This window comes from Lonchura striata, chromosome 12 (genome assembly GCF_050655825.1).
Source record: "Lonchura striata isolate lonStrDom1 chromosome 12, ASM5065582v1, whole genome shotgun sequence".
NCBI classification, from domain to species: Eukaryota; Metazoa; Chordata; class Aves; order Passeriformes; family Estrildidae; genus Lonchura; species Lonchura striata.
The window spans coordinates 9,214,661-9,234,667 of NC_140714.1; the positions used below are offsets into that span (position 1 = coordinate 9,214,661).

The 20,007-nt window shown below is 56.0% G+C and overlaps 3 protein-coding genes across 8 annotated transcripts; 2 read left to right on the forward strand and 1 right to left on the reverse strand.

The window, feature by feature from the left end:
- Positions 1–1,320: 1,320 nt before the first annotated feature.
- CCDC71 (coiled-coil domain containing 71) lies at positions 1,321–7,354 on the reverse strand. Of its 2 annotated transcripts, none has more exons than XM_021531287.3 (2): positions 7,218–7,354; positions 1,321–4,874 (listed from the first exon to the last, which is right to left on the reverse strand). In XM_021531287.3, the coding sequence occupies exon 2, from the start codon at positions 4,811–4,813 to the stop codon at positions 3,626–3,628; it is 1,188 nt and encodes a 395-aa protein (XP_021386962.3). In that variant the 5' UTR covers positions 4,814–4,874; positions 7,218–7,354; the 3' UTR covers positions 1,321–3,625. The 2 variants fall into 2 exon arrangements, with proteins under 2 accessions (XP_021386962.3, XP_021386970.3); XM_021531295.4 differs by lacking the exon at positions 7,218–7,354 and adding an exon at positions 6,657–6,795 and having other exon boundaries at positions 3,489–4,874.
- A 112-nt stretch (positions 7,355–7,466) lies between these two features.
- LOC110470679 (uncharacterized) lies at positions 7,467–11,559 on the forward strand. Its single transcript, XM_021530520.4, has 5 exons — positions 7,467–7,669; positions 7,741–8,126; positions 8,736–8,896; positions 9,286–9,418; positions 10,872–11,559. Exons 1-5 carry the CDS (start codon positions 7,516–7,518, stop codon positions 11,076–11,078), a joined length of 1,041 nt encoding a protein of 346 aa, XP_021386195.2. The 5' UTR covers positions 7,467–7,515; the 3' UTR covers positions 11,079–11,559.
- Positions 11,560–11,762: 203 nt separating this feature from the next.
- Positions 11,763–16,175, forward strand: KLHDC8B (kelch domain containing 8B). Of its 5 annotated transcripts, none has more exons than XM_085590411.1 (6): positions 11,763–11,925; positions 12,788–13,252; positions 13,808–13,972; positions 14,174–14,398; positions 14,642–14,743; positions 15,538–16,175. In XM_085590411.1, exons 1-6 carry the CDS (start codon positions 11,907–11,909, stop codon positions 15,732–15,734), a joined length of 1,173 nt encoding a protein of 390 aa, XP_085446537.1. In that variant the 5' UTR covers positions 11,763–11,906; the 3' UTR covers positions 15,735–16,175. The 5 variants fall into 5 exon arrangements, with proteins under 5 accessions (XP_085446537.1, XP_021389807.1, XP_085446538.1 ...); XM_021534132.3 differs by lacking the exon at positions 11,763–11,925 and adding an exon at positions 12,010–12,097; XM_085590412.1 differs by lacking the exon at positions 11,763–11,925 and adding an exon at positions 12,341–12,440.
- The last annotated feature ends 3,832 nt before the right edge of the window (positions 16,176–20,007 follow it).

Sequence of the window (20,007 nt, forward strand, 5' to 3'; positions counted from 1 at the left end):
CCAAAGCTCTCAGCTGTCACAGTGCCCACAAAAACATAGGCCAGGTTAGGCACTTGGATGAATTCAAAGTGACTAATACAGAAACAGGTCTGAACAAGGTGCATACCACATGCTCAGCAGAGACCACAGCGCTCCGGGCAATGCATTTCTATGGGCCCTGCCAGTTACTGTTGCACAGATCCCTGGAAGTGTTACTCAGCTGCCACAGAATAACACAGGATGGAAAGGACCTGTGGAGGAGACATCTGGTTAGATCAGGTCTTAGGTAGCTCTGGTTTGATCAAACCCTTCATCTTCCCTAAACAGCAAAGAGCAACATCCGCACAGAGCCCCTCTGCAGCCTCAAGCACATCAGGGTTACATGCCCAGGACACCAGGAGCATCCACACCTGGGCAGGAGTCAAAGCACGGTGGAGTCAACCCACACCAGGCTGAGGCACCTGCTCTGCCAGTACTGGCTGGTGGGCAGCAGTTGCTGGCATTGACACAGAGGCTGTAAAGCCCCTCTATAACAACCTGCAACCCTTCCAGCCAAGTTGCCAAAGCACCTGCAAGAGGAAGAAGAGACAACAGGAGGGCAAAGAATGGAGGTCCAGCACTGCCCTGTCACCCAGGGCCCTGTGGTCTGTTAGAGATGTGCAGGAGAGCTGACAGAGATGGGACTGGTGATGAGCAAGTCCCTGAGCACACAGCTATGGAGTGCTCACTTCCCTGGCAGCAGTCTCAGTGACACAGAGGTGTTTCCAAAGCTCCTCTCTCCCTGTGGAGCAGAACACCTTTTGCTGGTGGCCTGGGAAGGACACAAGGCAAACTGTCATCACCAAGCACGCACAGAACTCAGCTCAGTGCTGGAAAATGCACGGCAGCACTAAGGCTGGATGCTGTGCTGGATCTGTTAAGCGACAATACAAGTCAAGTCCTTGACTGGCAGAGACCCACGCTGTGAAAGACAAGAGGTGATAGAAAAGAGTGAAGAGGCAGGCAGCAGTACAGCTGAGAGAAGACACACAGCGATGAGGAGGGATGTGGCCTGGTAAGTTTGCCTCAGGTGCTCAGCCTCCCACTCAGGCTGGAGGAAAAGCGGCTTCGACCTGGATTCAGCCTTGTTGATGCACGTTGTTTTTCTCAGCGGAGGCCAAGTGCTCAGCTGGGACGCCTGTGCTGCATAAGGAGACTCCAAAGACAGCTCTCAGTGCCCTTATAAGGGTCTGGGAACAGGGGAAGCTGCTGAGCAGCCTGACAGCAATACCACAGGCAGGAGTTCAGAGCCCTCCTCAGAAAACAGCCCAAAAGAGAAACACCAGTGCAGAACTTCGAGACCTGGCATTTGAGAGCGTGGGAATGAGAAAGGTCTGAAGGAGTGGGAACAAAAGGAACAAAGCAATTTTTGGCCAGTTGACAGTGATGGAGAGCCCCTGTTCATCCAGCACCAGGTCAGAACAGGGAACTCTCTGCCAGGGCATTTTAAAACACAGAAGCAGAAAAAAATATTTCCTCCTTCTCGGCAGCCAAGCAGCAGCATTTGCAGGTCAGTCTCAAACACTGCAAGTTATGATCTCTGACAGCAACTCAGAACCCAAGTGTGGGGTTCAAGGCTTGCAATCATTCCCTGAAACGTAAAATCACAGAAGGGTTTGGACTGGAAGGGATCTTAAAGATCATTTTGTTACAACCAACTGCCACGGGCAGGGACACTTTACAGTAGACCAGGTTGCTTAGTGAAAGTGAACTTCCACCCTGCTCTGTGTGGGTAAGAGGAGACCCCAGATGCACCTCAGAACACTCAACTTCCCTGCCTTCTCACCCTGTCATGAACCTCCTCTCTTCTCTCCATACCGCAGTCTTCCTTTCTGTGCTGGGGATCAGACACTGACCCCATTTATAAACCACTGAAATCCAGCCAGGTGCTTGGGGGGCGGGGCTTAAATATAAGGATCTGGGACTTCTCTGGGGAGCTCATCCCTTCAGCCAATGCCCACAGAAATTACTAGGTCAGACAACTGGTATTTTGAGCTGGTGAAAGAATGAATGGCTTACACCACTGCCGCAGACATCTGAGCATACAGCAATATACAGAGCCAGGCTCATACTCAACCCAATTCCTCTTCCTTTCCCCAGGACACCAGGTTGTCCCTTCCAGGTAACAACAGCAGTACTAACTGCTCCAGAGAGGTGTTTCTCCTGGGATTAGCAGATCCCTTCCTGTGGAGTGCAGAGAGCAAAGAGCCTTGTTCCGATCCAACAGTGTGCCCCTGGTGCAGGGAGGTGACAGCAGCCATCTGCAGCAGTTCTGCAGTGCCTCCTAGGGATGGCAGAGCCTGCACGCCTTCCACAGAGCTCTCACACCTGCCACACACCTTCTCACAACATCCCTGATGGCACAGCAAGGCTGTCACCCACCCCATGATGCCCATCTCCCCTCCTACTGCTTCATCCCCACAAACCACAGAAAGTGACTCTCTATGTTTAAGTGCTGGTATATGTCCTCCCAAATTTTTCTACTTTTCTGCTTTAACTCAGGCTCAAGTATCCCACTGAGCTCTGGGACTGTCAGGATGTAGCTAATGCATTCAAACACAGCGTGTGTCTCTGTTGTGGTTTAACTCCAGCCAAAACCAACAGCCTTCTCTACCAGCACCTGGAATCTGCTCCTGGAACACCCAGCAACAGCAAAGCAGTTACATGGAGGGCAGGACACTACACAGTTCATGCAAACAATTCCAGCCCTTTGGCTCTAACAGTCACAGTTCATGACCCATAGCTGCACATGGGGTATAGGAGAGCTGAGTAATGCTGGGTGCTGAGGAAGAATCCTCTTCGGAGGCAAATCCCTACCATGTGTTTAAAACTTCTGCTACCCACAAAGGGAGGAGGTGCCTAAAGATGTCAGATAGACTTGCAGCCCTGTGACACTTCCACACTGTTATGCAGAGGTAATACCAAAAACAGGATTAAAACTACCAGCTGGTAATTCTCCAAATTGTTTGGCATTGACAAGTGGCTACACTGCTGCTGCCTCTGAGCTGCTCAAGGGAGCCCAGGACACACTGTCACAACACTGAACCACAAAGGAATTCTGGCACCTTCCAACAAAAGGCTAGCTGAAGGGAAGGAGGAACAAAAGCTCTCAAACCCAATCCCAAAGGGATGGAGGAAGCACATCTTCCCACAGTTCCTGTGCCATATGCACATATATGGATATATAGATATGCAGATAATAAAGTTATAAAATTTGATCAAAATAAAACCAGTAAATGTACAGCTTGAAAAAGAGCAATATCACAGTGCATCAATGTCATGAGAAAGTCCTGTGTTCTCCTCTGCACAAGAACACAGCCTGCCACGTTCAGGGGAGCATGGTGAGAATTGAGCTCTCCGGCCTGCTCAGCTCAATGCTGGCCAGAGTCACCATCCCACACTCCCAAACAGGGGTTTGGATTTCTGCAGCCAGTTCTGCACAGCAGTGGCAGACAGGCAGGAACAGCACAAGATGGGCTGCTCTGTCTTCAGGTTAGTGGGCATATTGGCACCAGAGACACAGAGTCACTGTGTCTAAGCCTCTATGTGCTCTGGTGCCAGGCTTGTATTTATTTACTTACAAAAAAAAGTGACAAAGTGAAGAAATTCAGGGGACACTATGCGAGTGGGACAAGGGCTGAATTTGGATCACAGGGGACAGGTTGACCCTAAGAATCTTCTGTGCTCTCCTCCTCACTTCATCATCAGAGGAAGAGTTGCCCACCTTGATGGTCCGGAATTTCAGCAGGTTCAAAGTGCTCTGCGCTTGTTGAGTTTTCTTTCGGACAGGAATGGTATTTGCTTTTTTCCTCTGTGGTGCTTCTTTTGCCTCTGTAGCTTTTCTCTTCTTCTGCCCAGTGCTCTCCTGGTACGTGCTGCTGTCCTTCCACTCTGTTTTTCGCACCAGAACTTCCTTATCTTTGATTTTCAGGGTCTTGGGCTGTGGTGCTGTGGCGCAGTCCTGGGATGAGCTGCCTGCGACTCTCCCATTGAGAACTCCAGAGGCTTTGCAGGCATTGCTCTCCTGCAGCACTCCACCCTTTGGTCCCTTCAGAAGCTTTAAAGCACAGGTGGCAGAATCAGGTGCTTTCTTAACTGAACGCTTGTACCCCTTGCCTTCAGCTACTTTAGTGCTCTTGCCTGAAGAAAACTGCCTTGGTGGACTTGAAGTCTTGAGGCATTTAAGGTCTGAGGGAGAGATTCCAAGACGTCCCCGCGTGTACTTGGACTCCAAACAGGACGTTGCAGTTTTCAGTGGCACCAGGGCTTCCAGAACCACTGATAGTCTCATAGCTGGATACACATCAGGATACATGCTTGTAGGGAAGCCCACTGTCGCTGCTTTGGATGTGCCAGATCCTGTCCGCTTCAAGGAGCTCAAGAGGAGATTTGTGGAATCCCCTTTGGAGACTTGTTGACTGGAGACTTTCAAAGAGCTCACTGGAATGCTCGTGGGCAAAGGGGCCACTTTTGCCACCGAGTTCCTGGCTGGACTCCGGGTGGGCTCAGTGGTGCTGGCACAGCTGTGCTGTGTGTTTTCTTCCGTCTGACTCGGTGTGACTGCTGTGCACGAGCTGTACCCGTACACATCCTTACTCCTCAGAATCGTGGGCTGGTAGCCCTCCTCCTTCAGGCCTTGGATGAAGGCCACCAGCTGGGTCTCTGTGTCCGAGAGGTCCTTGGACATCGGGTTGAAGACTCGGAGGGCTTCCTCCAGCACTTTCTGTCCTGCAGAGGAAATTCTTGACCAGGAATGGACAGCTTTTTCTTCCTCATTGTTCACTGCAATATTCATGGCATTAGGCAAGCAGGTGCTTCAAAAAGGTCCAAATTACTGGAAAAACAACCCTTGACACCTCAAAAGGAGAAAGAAGACAGTTAGCTTACAGCAACTGAAATTATCCGAGTTTTTAATATGGGACCTGAAACCATTAAGCCCAGGAGTGGCTGGTTGCAAACACTGGATCAAATTCTGGGCTCAACCCAACATAGAAGCATCTTCAAGAAAAACCTGTAACTCATCTCTGAAATAAAACTAAAACATCTCTCACAAAAATATCCTCCAACCTAAACAAAGATTTCCAGAAATCCCATCCAATCCACCCCAAGATGAAGGACTCCAATGATTAACTCAGCAATATCTGCAGCTCCTTCCAGTCTGAGTTTGACCCACCCCAGCTTTGGATAACCAGATCTCATTTTCCCAGGGAAAAACTGAACCCTCATTGAACCCTTTCCCTGTGTACACACTGCAACCAGCACCACTGAGCTATCTCAACACTAAGAAAAGCCTAAGCACTTAAACTGCATCCCAGCACCACATTCAATTTCTCAGCTTCTTAACCGATGCTGCTTAAATATTGATTCTTGCCAAAGCTGCAGCTTCCTCCTGGAGACCTGGCAGCAGGCATGGAGGCTGTTCCAGTTGTGCTTCACTGATGCTGAATGCTGTGGCAAGGCAGCACTGCTCCTTGCTGTTCTCTTGTTTGAGCAACGGTCCACAACTTGCTGTCACAGCAAACTGGTGTTGATCCAAGGACACTTGCTGCCAAGTGAGGAGGAAGCAGGAAATTCAAGCAGGGCGGTATGAAGGAAACACACATCACCAGGGCCAAGTGTACAAAGGCCTGAGGGACAACACTGGGATCACACTCAGGGCACTGTGCAGCTGCCTGCCTGGCATAAAAGCATCAATTATTGCTTTCAATAAAAAATAGGCACTAAAGGGCAATTCGGGCAGGACTTGAAGGGCAGTCCTTAAGAGAACTCTGATCCTGGTGGCCTCACAGCTCCACAGCTGTATGCTAGACCAACAAGGCATAAAATCTTTAGCTTTATTGATACCTCTCAAAATAATAATGAATATTCAGTTAAAAACCCTGATCAGGGAAATGCAGGAGGTGTCAGAGACAGTTTTGGAGAGGGCAGTGCACAGGCAAGAAAGCTGTGATGGAGAAGCTAACTCCTGAGCAGCCAGAACAAGGAACTACTCATGTCCCATGCTCCCCCCAGAACTCTGGTCTCAGCACAGCACAGGAGCAGAGCCCGTGCTGCCGCCAGCTGCACAAGCAGGGAAGAGACACAAGCCAAGAGCAGCCACAGAAGGAACAGCACAGGTCAGTGAGGGAGTAAGAACCTCCACATGACAGACTAATCTCAGTCAAGTGCTCTGCAGACGTCATGGCCAAAGAGGGATTTGGAGGAGGATAATGCAGTTGTTCAGAGGCAGGCGGGGGATCTCCCACGAAGGAGGGGAGGCAGGCAGGGAAGTGATCCCACAGAGCCCCAGCCAGCAGTGAGAGTCACCACCTCCGAAGTGACCAAGCACCGCCAGGCACAGGAAAGCCAGAGAGGGTGTAATATTAATTTTGATGTGGTGAGGCAGAGACCAACGAAGAAGCACAAGTAACAATGTGCTCAACAGGCTGCAAAAGGGATCATCTTCAGGCTGCAGCAAGCCCAGGAGCAGCTGGGATATCTGAATGGGTGTTCTGGCTGTGACATTTCATGGGAACAGGACTTTCCAACGTCCAGCCGCTTGGTCCTGTTTGGTGCAGCGCCAGCTGTGTTGGAGGAAAGCCGGCCACGAGCAGACGCACTCCCGGACAGTCTGTCCTCCCGACAGCAGTGTCCCTCACCTGGCACACTGCTGTGGGGCCGGGGGGCTGCGGGGACACAGCATCCCGGCAGGGTGCAAGCACAGCGCCGGTCGAGGCCCGGCTGTCCGAGCACGGAAAGGGCTCTCCCGGTGCACCGCAGGGGAAGCGGCTGCCGGCAGGGCCGGGACGCGGGGCTGGGGCAGCCTGCAGAGCTGGCGGCCGGCGCGCAGCGCCAAGCAGGGCTCGTCGGGCCCGCCAGGTCCTCGCTCAGCCTCTCCGTTCGGCCCGCCCGCGGCGCCCCTTCCCGAGCGCCCGTCCCTCTCCCCCGCTGCACCCTCCGCACGGCTCGGCCCGCCGGCCGCAGGGACCCCGCTCCGTGCGGGCTGCGGGGGTGATCGGTGCAGACAGCGGGCGCGGCACCCGCGCCCGGCCCGCGCCGGCTCCCGGGACCGGGGGGGCGGGGGCCGGGGCGGGGGCCGGGGCGGGGCCCTCAGCGCCGCGGCTCCGCCTCCAGCGCCCCGAGGCCGCCTCGGCGGGCGGCTCGGCAGCGCCCTCGCCCGGGAGCCGGCGCGGGGCCCGGGCCCGCCGGCCCCAACCTACCGGCTGCCGCCAGACCCGCGCCCGCCGCTGCGCCGCGCCCGCCGCTCCAACATGGCCGCCCGCGGGGCGCCGGAAGCGGCCCCGCTTCCGCTTCCTGTCCCGCTCCGCGGGCAGCGGCCGCGCCGCAGTCACGGAGCGCGTTCGGTCACGCCCCGGTACCGCCCCTCCCGCCCCCGCCCCGCCGTGACCACGGCAACGGCGGCGAGGGCCGTCCCCGGGCCGGCAGGGGGCGCCGCTGGCGGAAGCGGCGCGGGCGGAAGCGGCGCCGTCACCAGGTAACGGGGTCGGTGTCGGGGCGATGAGCGGCGGGGCCGGGCGGCGGCGGCGTCTGGTTCTGCACGTGGACCTCAACAACACGGTGGTGGTGGCGGACACGGTGACGGGGCAGGGCCCACCAGCGGCGCTCAACACCTTTCTCAGCACCGTCACCTGGGGCCGCGCCGGGGCTGCCGGTGAGCGCCGGGGCCGGGGGTGCGGGGGACCCGGTGTGGGGTGCGGGGCTGAGCACGTTCCTCTCTTCTAGGCGAGTGGGAGTGGGTGAGCGACCGCCCGTCCCTGCGCCCCCCGTGCCCCGGCGCCCTCAGCTACTACAGCCGCCACGGCCGGGACCCCGCCTTCACCGAGGCCGGCCCGGGCCGGCGCTTCCGTGAGCTCCACGCCCGCCACCTGCGGCTGCTGGAGTGGCCGGGCCCGCCGCACGACGCCTTGTCGGTGCCGGGAGAGCCCGGCAAACGCTACCACCTGATCCTGCCCTCCTTCTTCCGCCTCCTGGACGCGCTGCACCGGGATGGCAGAGCCTTCGCTGTTATCTTCAGGACCTTCGGCACCGACCTGCCCCGCGCCCTGCAGGCCGTCAGCAGCGCTCTGCACGGGCAGCACCCCCAGTTCCCTGCCCTGCGGGACGTGGCGGTGAGTGGCCCCCTGAGGGTCCATCGTGATGGGGAAGGGCAGCCGGATGGTCCCACGGAGCCTTCCCCCCCACGTCAGACTGCTCTCCGACTGCTTGGCCAGGCTGCTTTTAAAAGCATCGAGTTCTCTGGATGAAGCTGTTAGCTGTGGGGGAGCATGTGTGTGCAGATCCTGTGTGGAATGATCGCCTCTTGGGGTATCCAGTGTTGGACAGAGCATGCCTTCTCCTGAGGAGGGGCTGCTGCAGCAGAGCAGGGCTCCCTGGCCCAGAGCCGATCACAGCTGCACTCTCCCACTGGCAGCACACTGGGCAGGAGTGCTGGGAATGAGCTTTAGAAGATGCTTTAGTTATTCCTTGGAGTGTTTTCAGGTAGCAGAGATTGAAATGGGGGCAATGTGCAGCTAGGAGGTCATTCCTTCACATCCTTGGGGAGGGGATGATTTTTGGTTGGATGCATTCCATGCCACCTCTTTTCATCTTCCCAGCACCATCCTCCCACACTGTAGTGGTGAGGAGTCTCCACCCTGCTGCTTGGTGTCTCTGCCAGTGCATGAAACAACCTGTCTGCTTTAGAAACTTTTCCTTACCCATTTTCTGTGGTCCTGCAGCTCCCTGTGGACCTTACCCCTGGCCAGATACGCTGCAGCAAGAGAGAGGTGGTGCTGACACGGGGAGCAGAGCATCTGGCCACCCGGGAAGACAGAAGAAAGCTTTACAACTACTTCAGCTCCTTTGAGGGAATTGGAGGCTTCCAAGACCACTTTGACTGGTGAGAAGAAGGCATTGAAGAAGTGGGTTGGGCATTATCTTCTTTCCTGTGATTCTCTTTGTTTCTGGGATACCTCCTAGTTTTGAAGCCTTTATGTTGTTGCGGTCCCTATCACTTAGGCACTCTCCATTTTGCCTGTGGGCAGCTTGATGGGACTCACCATTCCTGAGGTCCCCATCTCCTGGTGTACCTCCTGCTTTTCTCCAAAGAGCTCCTGATTTGTCATCTTGATGCAAAATGTCTCATTCCTAGGAGGGCATGGGCACAAGGACAGGACATTCTGCTTCCTTGGCTTAGAGGGTGCCCTCGGCCTGCAGTACAGTCTGCCATTACCCGAGAGCTGTTACCCTCTCCCTGTCTGACTATTCCTTCTCCACTTACTGTTTCAGGTGGGCTAGAAATCAGTTCTCTTCCCGGGGTGGGAAGCCCCTGTGGATAGACCCCCATGATCCTGACATTCACCACATCTTCATTGATGACAACATCCGTCTGGACGATGGAGACACCATTGTTCACCCCCAGGTAGGTGGCTGAGGGCCCCTCTGGCACCATGCACTAGGGATGTCCCTGGCAAGGTCAGACATGTTTTGTCCCCTTTGCATGAGGCTGCAAAGCGGGGGTCAAGGCATAGCCCTGCTGTCACTGCATCCTGTGCCACCAGTGTTGGTGGCAGCGATGCACAGGAATGGTGGGATCAGCTGTCAGCAATGCACAGCAGGTGCTGGCTGCCTCTGCTCCCCTCTGAGTCAGCCCCGGGCCTGGAGGCAGCAGCAGTGATATCAGGGCTGCCAGCCTTGTCACCTGTCTGAATGAACCGGCAGTGTTTGTGGGGAGCACACTTGGGAAACACAATGTTTATGCAGACAGAACCGTGCCTGGCCGTTGGACAGCTGTCAATGCTCAAACAAGAGCTACAGGTCCATGGGCGATCCTCAACCCCTGCCTGTTTCCATCCATACTGAAACGGTGCTGAGGGGAAACACAGCAGCCAGTGAATTGTCTACAGTGTTTGTGCAGCAGCCTGGGAATGGCAAAGGATGGGATGCTCATTGGATGTTCCCTTCCATACAAGCTTTCTCAACTTACACATTTGTAGCTGGTGGCAGGAATTGTTACTGCCTGGACAGACCTGTCAGGAACAGGCTTTGGTCTGTGCCATGCCTGGTTGAGGGGAGCTTCTGCAATGGCTGCTGCATGCAGACCTGCAGCAGCTGGAGCGTGTCTCACATAGCTCCACTTGCTGCATTTCAGCATCAGGCTGTTTGTCTGATCAAGGAGCTCCTCCTTTGGCATTGGTAGCCTGTGTGGCTGGTCAGTCAGGCTGCTATGCTAATCTCATGGCAGCCGTGCAGCCAGCCCTGGCGCTGCTCCCACGCTGGATCACACAGGTAGGATCCAGTTATGGTAACAGCAGACCTTGTGGGAGTCTGGGCAGCAACCAAGCATCTTCCCAGCAGGGCTCATCGTCACTGCTGGGACCTTGCTGTCCTGCAGCCAGGATCAGTAGGTGGAATGCCATTCTCCCCTCCTCTTGCATCACCAGCTCTGCAGGGCTGTCCCCATTTCAGTGGTGGTGACAGAGCAGCACTAGGAGTGAAACAGATTGCCAAGCAGGCCATGGTGAAGATTAGAAGGTGAAGTCCCTGTTCCATCCTGTGGTAGCTAAAGGAAGAGCTGTTGGCAGAGGTTTGCCTGGAGTCAACTGCTCCACAGAGCCATTTTCTTCCAGCTGCATGGTGTGGCCTGTTTCCTTAAGGGAGCACCAGGCACATGTGTGACATGCTGGTTCAGAGTCAAAGACACTTTCTGGGAGAGGGGGAAATCTCAAGAAACTTCACCTTCTGCTGTTGCAGTGGAGATAGGACCACCCTGCCCTCTTGTCCCTGACACAGCCAGCATGGAGGCTCCTGGCTGAGGGGAGGACAGAGTGTGCCACAGGCATGTGCGTTGCTGCTAGGCTCTGCTCTCCTTGCAGGTGTTCTGGGAACAGGGTGTCAGCAGTCCCAGGAGCGTGCCCACCTCGGCGCTGTACAACATTTGCCTGGTGCAAACCGATCTGCTGGAGGCCATTGCTGATGAGGACTATTTCCTGCGCTGTGTGAGGAGGTGCGAGGAGAACTACGACCGCTACCTGGCCTGCATGGAGAAGGACAACCCAAGCCAGCAGTGGGATGGACACTGATACCACCTCATGGGGCTGAGTGGCTCCAGACTGGGACACCACCCGCTTCCTGCTGCATGCAGTCAAAGTCCCAGGCAGGCTCCTGCTTCAAGCTGTTACCTCTCTAATGTGCATGTTCGGTCCTATCAGGAGCTTCCATGAGCAAACATGAGCGTCCTGGGAGCTTGTATGATGGGATTCTTGGAGGAAATGGTTTTCCAGTCTTTGGCAGCGTTGCCTGTGGTGCCCACTTCTGTGTGAGGGCTGGGGCTCACCATCCCTCTGCAGTCACCAGGCAGGTCCCTTCCACCATACTGTGATGCAGGCAGCCTCGCAGTGTTCTCACCTCACTTCCCGCTCCTGCAGAGATGGTTGGTGCAGAGCAGGTGCCAGGATGAGTGCAGTGTTATCAGCAGCATCCCCAGGTGGCATTTGTGGTGTGGTGTTCTTGGTGGATGCCTTGTCACTTCTGTCTGTTTTTAAAGCAAACCTTTTTAGCTCATTTCTGTGTGAGTTTCCTGCCTGCCCTTGGCTCTGCCTGTGCTGGTGGGTGGGAAGCGCCTTTCCCAGCGTGTTCATTTGCCTGGCTCAGCCAAGTGGGGACAAAAGTGTTGGTGGAGGGTTTGAGACCTGTGTGCACCTTTCCTGATGCTGCTGAGAGACCCCAGCAAGGTCGTGCTCAGAGTAGGGCTGAGCTTATGTTCTGTCCCTGCAGTGGTGACAGGACTTCCTCTCTAGGGTAGGACGGTGGGTTCCCGACTCCTTGAGCCCGGCACTGTGTGGCTCTGGCGCCGGCAGCATACAGCCAGTGAAGGCAGAGCCAGCGTCTCTCTAGCCCCTCTCCCTGCGATGGTTCCTTCCCGGCCAGGTGAACGCGGCAGGGGCCCGGCGGGCCGGTGGCACCGGGAGGGTCGGGCGGAGGGGAGCGGGGCACGGCAGGGGGGCCGGGGCGGACGCGGCGCCGCCCCCACCGGCAGCGGGCGGGCCCGGGGCGGGCGGAGGCGCGGAGCGGCGGGGAGAGCGGCGGAGCGGGCGGAGAGGTGAGCGCGGTCCTGGTCCCAGTCCCGGTCCTGGTCCCTGCCCCTGTCCCTCTCCCAGCGGCGGGGCGGCGCGGAGCGGGCAGTCCGGGCACGGCGGAGCGGCCGTCCGTGGTTGCGGGCGGGCATCCGGGGAGCGCCGGGGGCGCGAGCGTTGCAGCGGGAGCCCGGGGGACGCCGGTGCCAGCGAGCTGTGGGCGGGAGCCCTGGGGGTGCGGGCTGCGGGGCAGTGCGCCGGAGCGCCGGGGCTTGCGGGCGGGAGTGCGGACAGCACCGGGGGTGAGGACGGTGCGCCGAGAGCAGGAACCTGGCGGGGTCCGGATTGTGAACGGGAAGCCTCTGCGCGGTACGGACCCGGGGGATGCGGGTAGAGAGCCCCGGGCACGCAAGGGTCCCAATGAGTGCGGGCTGTGTACCAACAGCACCGGGTAGTGGGAGCCCGGGGTGCGGGATCCTCGGGAAGCAAGAGCACTGGTACGTGCGGGCAGAGAGCCCCAGGGAGTGGGAGCCCGGAGGGGGCGGACAGGGAGCCGTGGGGCGCAGTCGGGAGCCCGGAGGGGGTAGGCAGGCAGCCCGGGATGCAGTGCGGAGCCCCGCGAAGCAGGAGCTGTCGCACCGCCAAGGGGAGCCGGCTAGCTGGGGCTGGGGGGAGCGATGGGTGCCCGGGCTCTGACTCGGATGCTCTCCCCGCAGGAGGCCGTGGGCCGGAGCAGTGGCGAGCCGGGCCGGATGGGCGGCACGGCAGGGCCAGAGCCCGGGGACCCCCGAGGCGGCTGAGCTGGCCCATGGCGGCGGGCGCGGGCGCCTTCGCGTGGGCCACCTTCCCCGCCATGCCCACGCGGCGCGTGTACTGCAGCGCCGCGCACCGCGACGGGCAGCTCTTCGTGCTGGGCGGCTGCGGGGGCGGCGGGCGAGCCCTGGGAACTGCTGAGGTGCTCGACCTCCAAGCCCAGCGCTGGACCACGCTCCCACCACTGCCCACGCCGCGGGCTGGCGCTGCCGTCCTCGCCCTGGGCAAGCAGATCTTGGTGGTGGGCGGTGTGGATGCGGCACAGAGCCCCCTCGCCTCCGTTGAGGTCTACCACGTGGATGAGGGCAAATGGGAGAAGAAGGCGGCATTGGCTCAGCCCTCCATGGGCATCTCAGCTGTGCAGAGAGGTGAGGGATAGGAACACGTTGTGACTCTTGCCCAAAGTTTGCTTAGCATCCTTGGAGTCTTGGTACAACGCAGCAGGACAGGAGCCAGGGTTGGTCCCTGTATGTGGTGCCCATGTGTGCTCCCTGGACAGGGATGCTGTGGCACAAACCAGGCTGCAGTGTGGTGGGCAGGGCAGAGGAGATGGCAGGACAGTGGTGGGAGCGGGCAGGGGTGCCGGCCACACTGGAAGCAGGAGCAGGATTTGGCAGTATGGCTGTGTTGCCATGGTGTCTCCAGGGAGATGATATTGCCGAGAATAATTAGAGAGGATGGCCCTGTGCTCTTGTCTGTGCATGATGAATGGGATGGAGAGGGGGTCGAGAGGGTCTCAGGGCAGTCAGGGCATTGCCAGGCTGAGGCCTGGCTGTACTCACTGTCCCCTGGCTGCCCTGGAGCAGTGTCTGGCTGTGGGTCTCAGCAGTACTGCTGCTGCCTGCCCTGGAGGGCATGGGGGAATTCCCAGCCCTTCGGTGCTGCCCACAGATCCCCCTGCCTCACTGCTGCCTCTTTTCCAGATGGGGTTGTCTACGCACTGGGGGGAATGGGTGCGGACACCTCTCCCCAGGCACTGGTCCGTGTCTATGAGCCAGCAAAAGACCACTGGCAGCCCCTACCCTCCATGCCCACACCGTGTTATGGGGCCTCTGCCTTCCTGCAGGGAAACAAGATCTTCGTCCTGGGTAGGTGCTGCTGGGGCAAATCGAGCATCCCCTGTGCCTCTGCCCTCTTCTTCCTCTGTTCCCAGGCCAGAGAATGACCTGGTGCACCCCAGGGTGGCTCCATGGTGCCCAGCACTGCAGCCAGCAAGCCCCATCCTGCGTGCTGAGCACACCAATAGTGCCAGCATGGGGCACTGGCAGCTACGTCTCCTCTGTGCATAGGAGGCCGGCAAGGCAAGCTGCCTGTCACCGCCTTCGAGGCTTTTGACCTGGAGACAAAGAGCTGGACACGCTACCCCAGCGTGCCCAGCCGCCGCGCCTTCGCCGCCTGTGCCATGGCTGATGGGGTTGTCTTCAGCCTGGGTGGGCTGCAGCAGCCAGGGCCCCACAACTTCTATTCCCGTCCCCATTTTGTCAACACTGTGGAGATGTTTGATCCTGCGCAGGGTGAGCTCCATGTCTCTGGGTGAGGTGGGAGCATCTTCTGTGGGTTTGGGATCATTCTGTGGGTTGGTGAGGGGTGTCTGTGCCTGAGGGACATGATTATCTGGGCTCTGAACATCAGCCCCTTGTACCCATAGTGAATCCTCTGCTCCCTGATCCCAGGGAGTGATTAACCTGTGGTTGTTCTGGTCTTGGTGTATAGAGGGGAAACCCCAGCAGGCGATGCTCAATCCCTCTCATACCCAGGTGTGTGGAGAAAGCCAAGCCGCACCATCCGTATGAAAGAGAAGAGAGCCGACTTCGTGGCTGGATGCCTGGGAGGAAGAGTGGTGGCTGTGGGTGGCCTTGGTAATGCTGGGGGCAGGCGTGTGGCCATGTTCCCATCCCCATTCTTTGGGGCACATCAGTAATCTGTATGGCCATAGGGAGGTTGGCTGTGCAAAGCTGGGGTTTACTGCAACACTATCTGCAGCAACATCTCTCCGTGCCCTCATAAGCACTGGGGAGACCCTACTGCCCTCTCCCACTGGCTGCCCCACTGTGCCCCGTGCCCCTTTCACTCCCCAGTCAGGGTTTTCCCAGCTCGTGTGCAGCATTCTGGGCTCACATAGCCCATGGTGGCTCAGCTCCGCTGTGCAGGGTTGCAGTGCTGCATCCATCTCCCGAGAGAGCTGGGGAAAGGTTAGTGCTGTCACTCAGCCGAGAGCATACAGCAGGAGGGGCTGCCTGGGGAGCCTGGTGCCAGCCACAGCACCCCCAGCCCTGCAGCGAGGGCTGCCAGGCCCCCAGGATCGCTGGAATAGGGAATGGTGCTGGCTGCATTCCTGCAGTGTGGCATTGCTCCTGAGTCCTGCCGCAGCTGGAGCTGCCTTATCCCTGCAGAGTGCTGGCACGGGGAGGCGGGGAGGGTGAGGAGTGGTTGAGGGGACAGAGCCAGCAGGTGTGGCATTAGTGCCAGCAGCCATCCCTATGGGGACTCTGCTAATCCTCTTGTGCCCCCACTAATTGCCTCTGGGATTTCAAAGCCTGTGCAGCTCAGGGCTCCTGTTGAGGCATCAAAGGGATGTGGAGGGGGAAAGGCAGAGCCTGGGGTGAGGAGTGGGGGAGATACACAGAGGCTGATGTGGTTCTGTCTTTCACAGGGAACCAGTCCTGCCCACTGGACTCAGTGGAAGGGTTCAGCCTCTCGCAGAAAAAGTGGGAGCCGCTGCCCCCCATGCCCACTGGCCGCTGCTCCTGCTCCAGCTGCCCAACACCCAGCCTGCTCTTCATCATCGGCGGTGTGGCCCAGGGTCCCAGTGGCGCTGTCGAGGCTCTGTGCCTGCGCGATGTGCCCTGAGCAGGACCCCGGGGACCAGCCCTGGCCAAGCATCAAGTGCCTGAAGACGGGGACAGGGTGTGTGAGCACCCATGTGTTCACCCAGGGTGGCCTGGCTCCAGGAAGCCTCTGTCCCATGATGCCAGGCACCAGAGCAGCTGTGGATTTGGGAACTCCCAGCTCCTGTAGCGCTGTGGCAATGAAGCCCAGGGCAAACTCCTGCCTGGTGGGATGGCCATCGCCAGCAGCGTGGAGGGAGCAGTGGTGGCAGGACTGCCACTGGCCTCACTGCCCTGTCCGGCCCCATCTGTGCCACGGCGTATCTGTGCCGTGTGTGTAGCAGTGAGTGCTGTGTCGTCGTAGACCCAGTCGATGTCTCATGTAGCACAGAGGTGCCCTGTAGCTCAGTGCCTGGGAGGTGATGTAGCACCTCAAATAAATGAAACGTGGAATTTTATCCCACTGGAGTCGTGTCGTCTCTGGTTATCCTACTCCAGGCAGACACATGCCACAGCCTGTCAGGAAAACCCCTCCCAATGCAGAATTCAGTGACCCTATACGGTGGAGTAGGGGTAACTCTTGTTCTCCCCACCTCCAAGGTGAGTGGAGCAATGTGATGTAGAGATCCAGTCCTTGTTTGGAGAGGGGGAGCTAAGCAGTGGCTGTCCTGCCTTGGCACAGCCTTGTTCCTGCTTGGCTTCCTGTGGGTGAAGAGACTATGGGGGGGTGAAGGCAGCAGCAGAGGAGGGAATTTTTTGAAGGTACCCAGGGGTGTGAGAGAGGCAGAAAATAAGAGATGCCTAATGTCAGGTCTTGTGGGCCCTATCCAGCACCACAGCCCCATCTCAAAGGATGAACCATGGCTGGTGTGGGAGAGAGCTGAGTCCAACTGTGTCCAGCTTCTGTAGGCAGGAGCACTGCAATCCTGCTTACTGGCAACCAGGAAGGGAATGTAAGCTCCATACTGGTGGTGTCTGTGGGTGGTGTTTAGGGGTGCATTGCAAGATCAAGGGAGGTGACACTTGAATTACCCAGTGCTATGGGCTCACCTGAGCCTTGCTGCTCTTGGCTCCACACAGAATCTCACACCCAAAGCAGAAAGCAGGTCAGGGATTTGTTCCTTTATTGGTACATTAGAAAGATCTCACGAGTCTGGGTAAATATCAAGTACAGATGTCTGACCTTTCAGAAAAGACAACCAACTTGAGCCTCGGGTGAGCTGCTGTAAAGACAGGGGACTGAATCCCATCAGAGTGCAGCAGCATCCAATACACTGCTGGGACAGGCTGTGCCATGTCCTGGGGGCATCACAGCATGGGAAAAGTTGGGAATTATTCATAAAAGAGCATTCAGAAGATATTTTCATGTTTCTGCTCCATTACCTCTGGTGCCTACCTGGCACAGTGACTGCAGGGTCTGTCCTGATGCACTGCAGGACTATTTGCCTGTGATTTGGGAGGAACAACTTGGGATACCTAGGCTGGTGGTACCTCAGCTGGAAGCATCCCTGCATCTGCCTCTGGAGTTGCCATAGAAACCACAGTTGTGCCAGAGCCAGCATCATCAGTGAGCCCCAAATTACAGCTGGGAGGATGCGCTGGCAGCTGGGGAGGAGGTCAGTGGTTTGTGCTCTGGTTGGGGGCTGGACAGAGGAACGCCTCCTCTGAGCTCAGTGTGCTCCAGCCTTCTGTGTGTATTTCACAGCACTCCCTAGCCTGTGCTCAAACCCTGGTGGCCTTGTCCTTCTCAGGATCCTGGAAGGTGATAGACCCCTTGCTGTCACTTTGGTACATCTCCCCATCCTGACAGCTCTTTCCAAAATCCACCAAGGCATGCAATAATTCCAATCCTGCTAAACCTTTAGTCATGGGGGACCCTAATCATGGAGCTGCATTGGAAACACAGGCCTGATTAATAAGCTTTTCCCGCAGGAGCATTGCATGAGTGGGATAAATCAAGATGCTGAGTCACTGGCAAATTGACATCCCTATGTGCCAACTTCACAAGCTCCCTGCTGCTGATGGGGTGCCCAAGGCTACTTTTCCAAATTCAAGGCAGTGGCAGCTGCAAGAGCCAGAGGATGCTGGAGGAGGAAGCTGGAGCTCAGGAGCCCCTCAGTGTTGCGATGTTTCCAGCAGTGAGGCTGGTTATCCCTGCCCCACAGGTGTTTGCTCCTCTGTCAGCAGCACTTTGCTTCCTGCACACACTTTCCTGGCACATTGACCCACCGGACTGCCTTTTGGCTTGGATCCTCCACCTGAGTGCAACAGGAATCTTTGACCTCTCATTAAGTGTGGAATTCTTTTTCTTTCCTATATCTCTACTTTTGAGCACAAGACCAGAATCCCATTTGAATGAGAGGAGAAAAAGTTACTAGGACATCTCAGGAGTGGAGAGATGTGAGTCCTGACCAATTTTGCAGACTGACATGTTATCAACTGAGGATGTGAATTTCTAATGAAATGTGCTATGAAGTTAAAAATGTTGAGGGATGTACCAAGTATATTGCTGTCTATCTCCTGGAAGCTTCTGCTAATTTTTACTAAAGGAAAGACTACAAGGTATCTGGCTACCCTCCCTAATGCTAGAAGCACAGGCTGCTATTTCAGCTATAAGGAGAGCTATGAGCCAGCGCCTGGCAACATGGTTAATCTCCCCAGAGCGTGTTATGGACGGGGGAGATGGAAATGGAAGTAGCTGTCAGACCTATAATTAAAAAAATGTGTTTGCATATAGAATATTCTTTCCGTTGTCAGGAGAGATGGAAATACAAAAATCTCATTTATCATATTCCACAAACTTGCTAGACGTTCATACCAGAAGGCTCCAGCCACATCAGAAATAGGAATAGCTCTTTCTAAGTACCTAAAATAACATGTTGAGCCTTATCGCCAGTGCGCACAGCACCAGCAATTACTTTTCTAATGGCAGTGGAAGCACTGCAAATGGGTACAGGACTCTACAGTCTCTTCTGCAGGAAGATCTGGGCCAACTTTTCAATCATGAGCAATAAAATGATGGAAAATCATTGTTTATGATGCAGGACCATATAGGGCCTGGATGCACAGCAAGGCTCTTGGCAGCAGTGCCATGTACTCGTCTGTACAACAGAGCTGTAGGCAGTTCAGGAGCAGAACAAGGCTTTTATTTACTTAAAAATCACAATAAACATTAACATTTATATTGGCTTGGCACTCTGGAGGAAGGTTTGCCTTCCAGCCCACGGCTGCCTTGGACAGCCCAGCCACTACCCCATCCCTGAAGTAGGAACACGGTCCAAGCTGCAACTCCCCACTCTGGTCCTAGAAAATCAACCCATCAGAGTCTTTTCATTGAGCTGGGAGGTATCAACCTGCCTTGATTAATCCAAGCTATTTAAATCCACCTTAGTGCTGTAATGTCAAGTAAAGCTATGCAGTGAAGTCACTTCAATAAGTTTTTTATGGGTAAAAGACCAGAATTTTATTTTTTTATCTAAAGTGAAAGCTTTATCTACATGGGATTTGATTAAGAAACTAGATATATACATCAAGAAAGCCATTATTTTGACACCCCTGAGCTCTAGGCTGCCTTTAATACTAAAGGCAAAAGAGAAAAAAGGCGAATGTAAATAATTCCCCTGATCTATCCATGAATTTATGCCAGCTTTATTCCTCCTGTGGTTTAGTGCTTATGGAGTACCTTCAGAGCCAAGAAAAAACCATTTTAACTAGTATTGAAATAGTTTTGAATCAAATGAGGAGAAAATAGGCAAGCAAACATGCCTGTTTTACATTCCTAAACATGGATGTTATGGAACCACAAGGAAAAAAAATCAGTAAAACTATATTTGAGACTGTTTCTCTGGGGAATGTTTAGATGGTGGTTATTTTTGTCATATTTCTGATGGATGAAATTAAATCCTCCTGCATTTCTGTCAGAGGTATTTACATGAGAGACCACACAGGCCTTTGGAAATAAAGGAAATGGATGCTGTGGCTGCCATGCTCACATGGGAGCAACTCTCAGTGTGCCAGGTCCCAAGCTTTCAGCTTTCTCTTCTTCCTAGTGTCCTGTGATGACTCCCTGTGCCTGGAGCTGTGCTTCCAGGTGAGGAGCAAGGGTTGGCTTGTGAAGCAACTGGAGCTGGGACTGATCCTGGGTCCATGGCCACAGGGTGAGATCCAGAGACCCTCAGCCCTGAGGTGACCACAGGGACCCTCATCTCCAGGGAAGGAGCCAGGGACACTCAGTTCCAGGGTGACCCCAGGGACCACCATAGGACCTCAGGCATCAGGGTGAGGCCCAGAGGCCT

What these genes read in the sequence shown, in the direction of transcription:
- CCDC71 (XM_021531287.3), bottom strand. Translation starts at nt 4,813, where the DNA reads ATGAATATTGCAGTGAACAATGAGGAAGAAAAAGCTGTCCATTCCTGG.
- KLHDC8B (XM_021534122.4), top strand. Translation starts at nt 12,673, where the DNA reads ATGCAGTGCGGAGCCCCGCGAAGCAGGAGCTGTCGCACCGCCAAGGGG. An exon ending in AAACAAGATCTTCGTCCTGG is followed by an intron (nt 13,973 to 14,173) that starts GTAGGTGCTGCT and finishes CTCTGTGCATAG; the next exon opens with GAGGCCGGCAAGGCAAGCTG. An exon ending in GGTGGCTGTGGGTGGCCTTG is followed by an intron (nt 14,744 to 15,537) that starts GTAATGCTGGGG and finishes TGTCTTTCACAG; the next exon opens with GGAACCAGTCCTGCCCACTG.
- LOC110470679 (XM_021530520.4), top strand. Translation starts at nt 7,516, where the DNA reads ATGAGCGGCGGGGCCGGGCGGCGGCGGCGTCTGGTTCTGCACGTGGAC. An exon ending in CTGCCCTGCGGGACGTGGCG is followed by an intron (nt 8,127 to 8,735) that starts GTGAGTGGCCCC and finishes GTGGTCCTGCAG; the next exon opens with CTCCCTGTGGACCTTACCCC. An exon ending in TTCCAAGACCACTTTGACTG is followed by an intron (nt 8,897 to 9,285) that starts GTGAGAAGAAGG and finishes TTACTGTTTCAG; the next exon opens with GTGGGCTAGAAATCAGTTCT.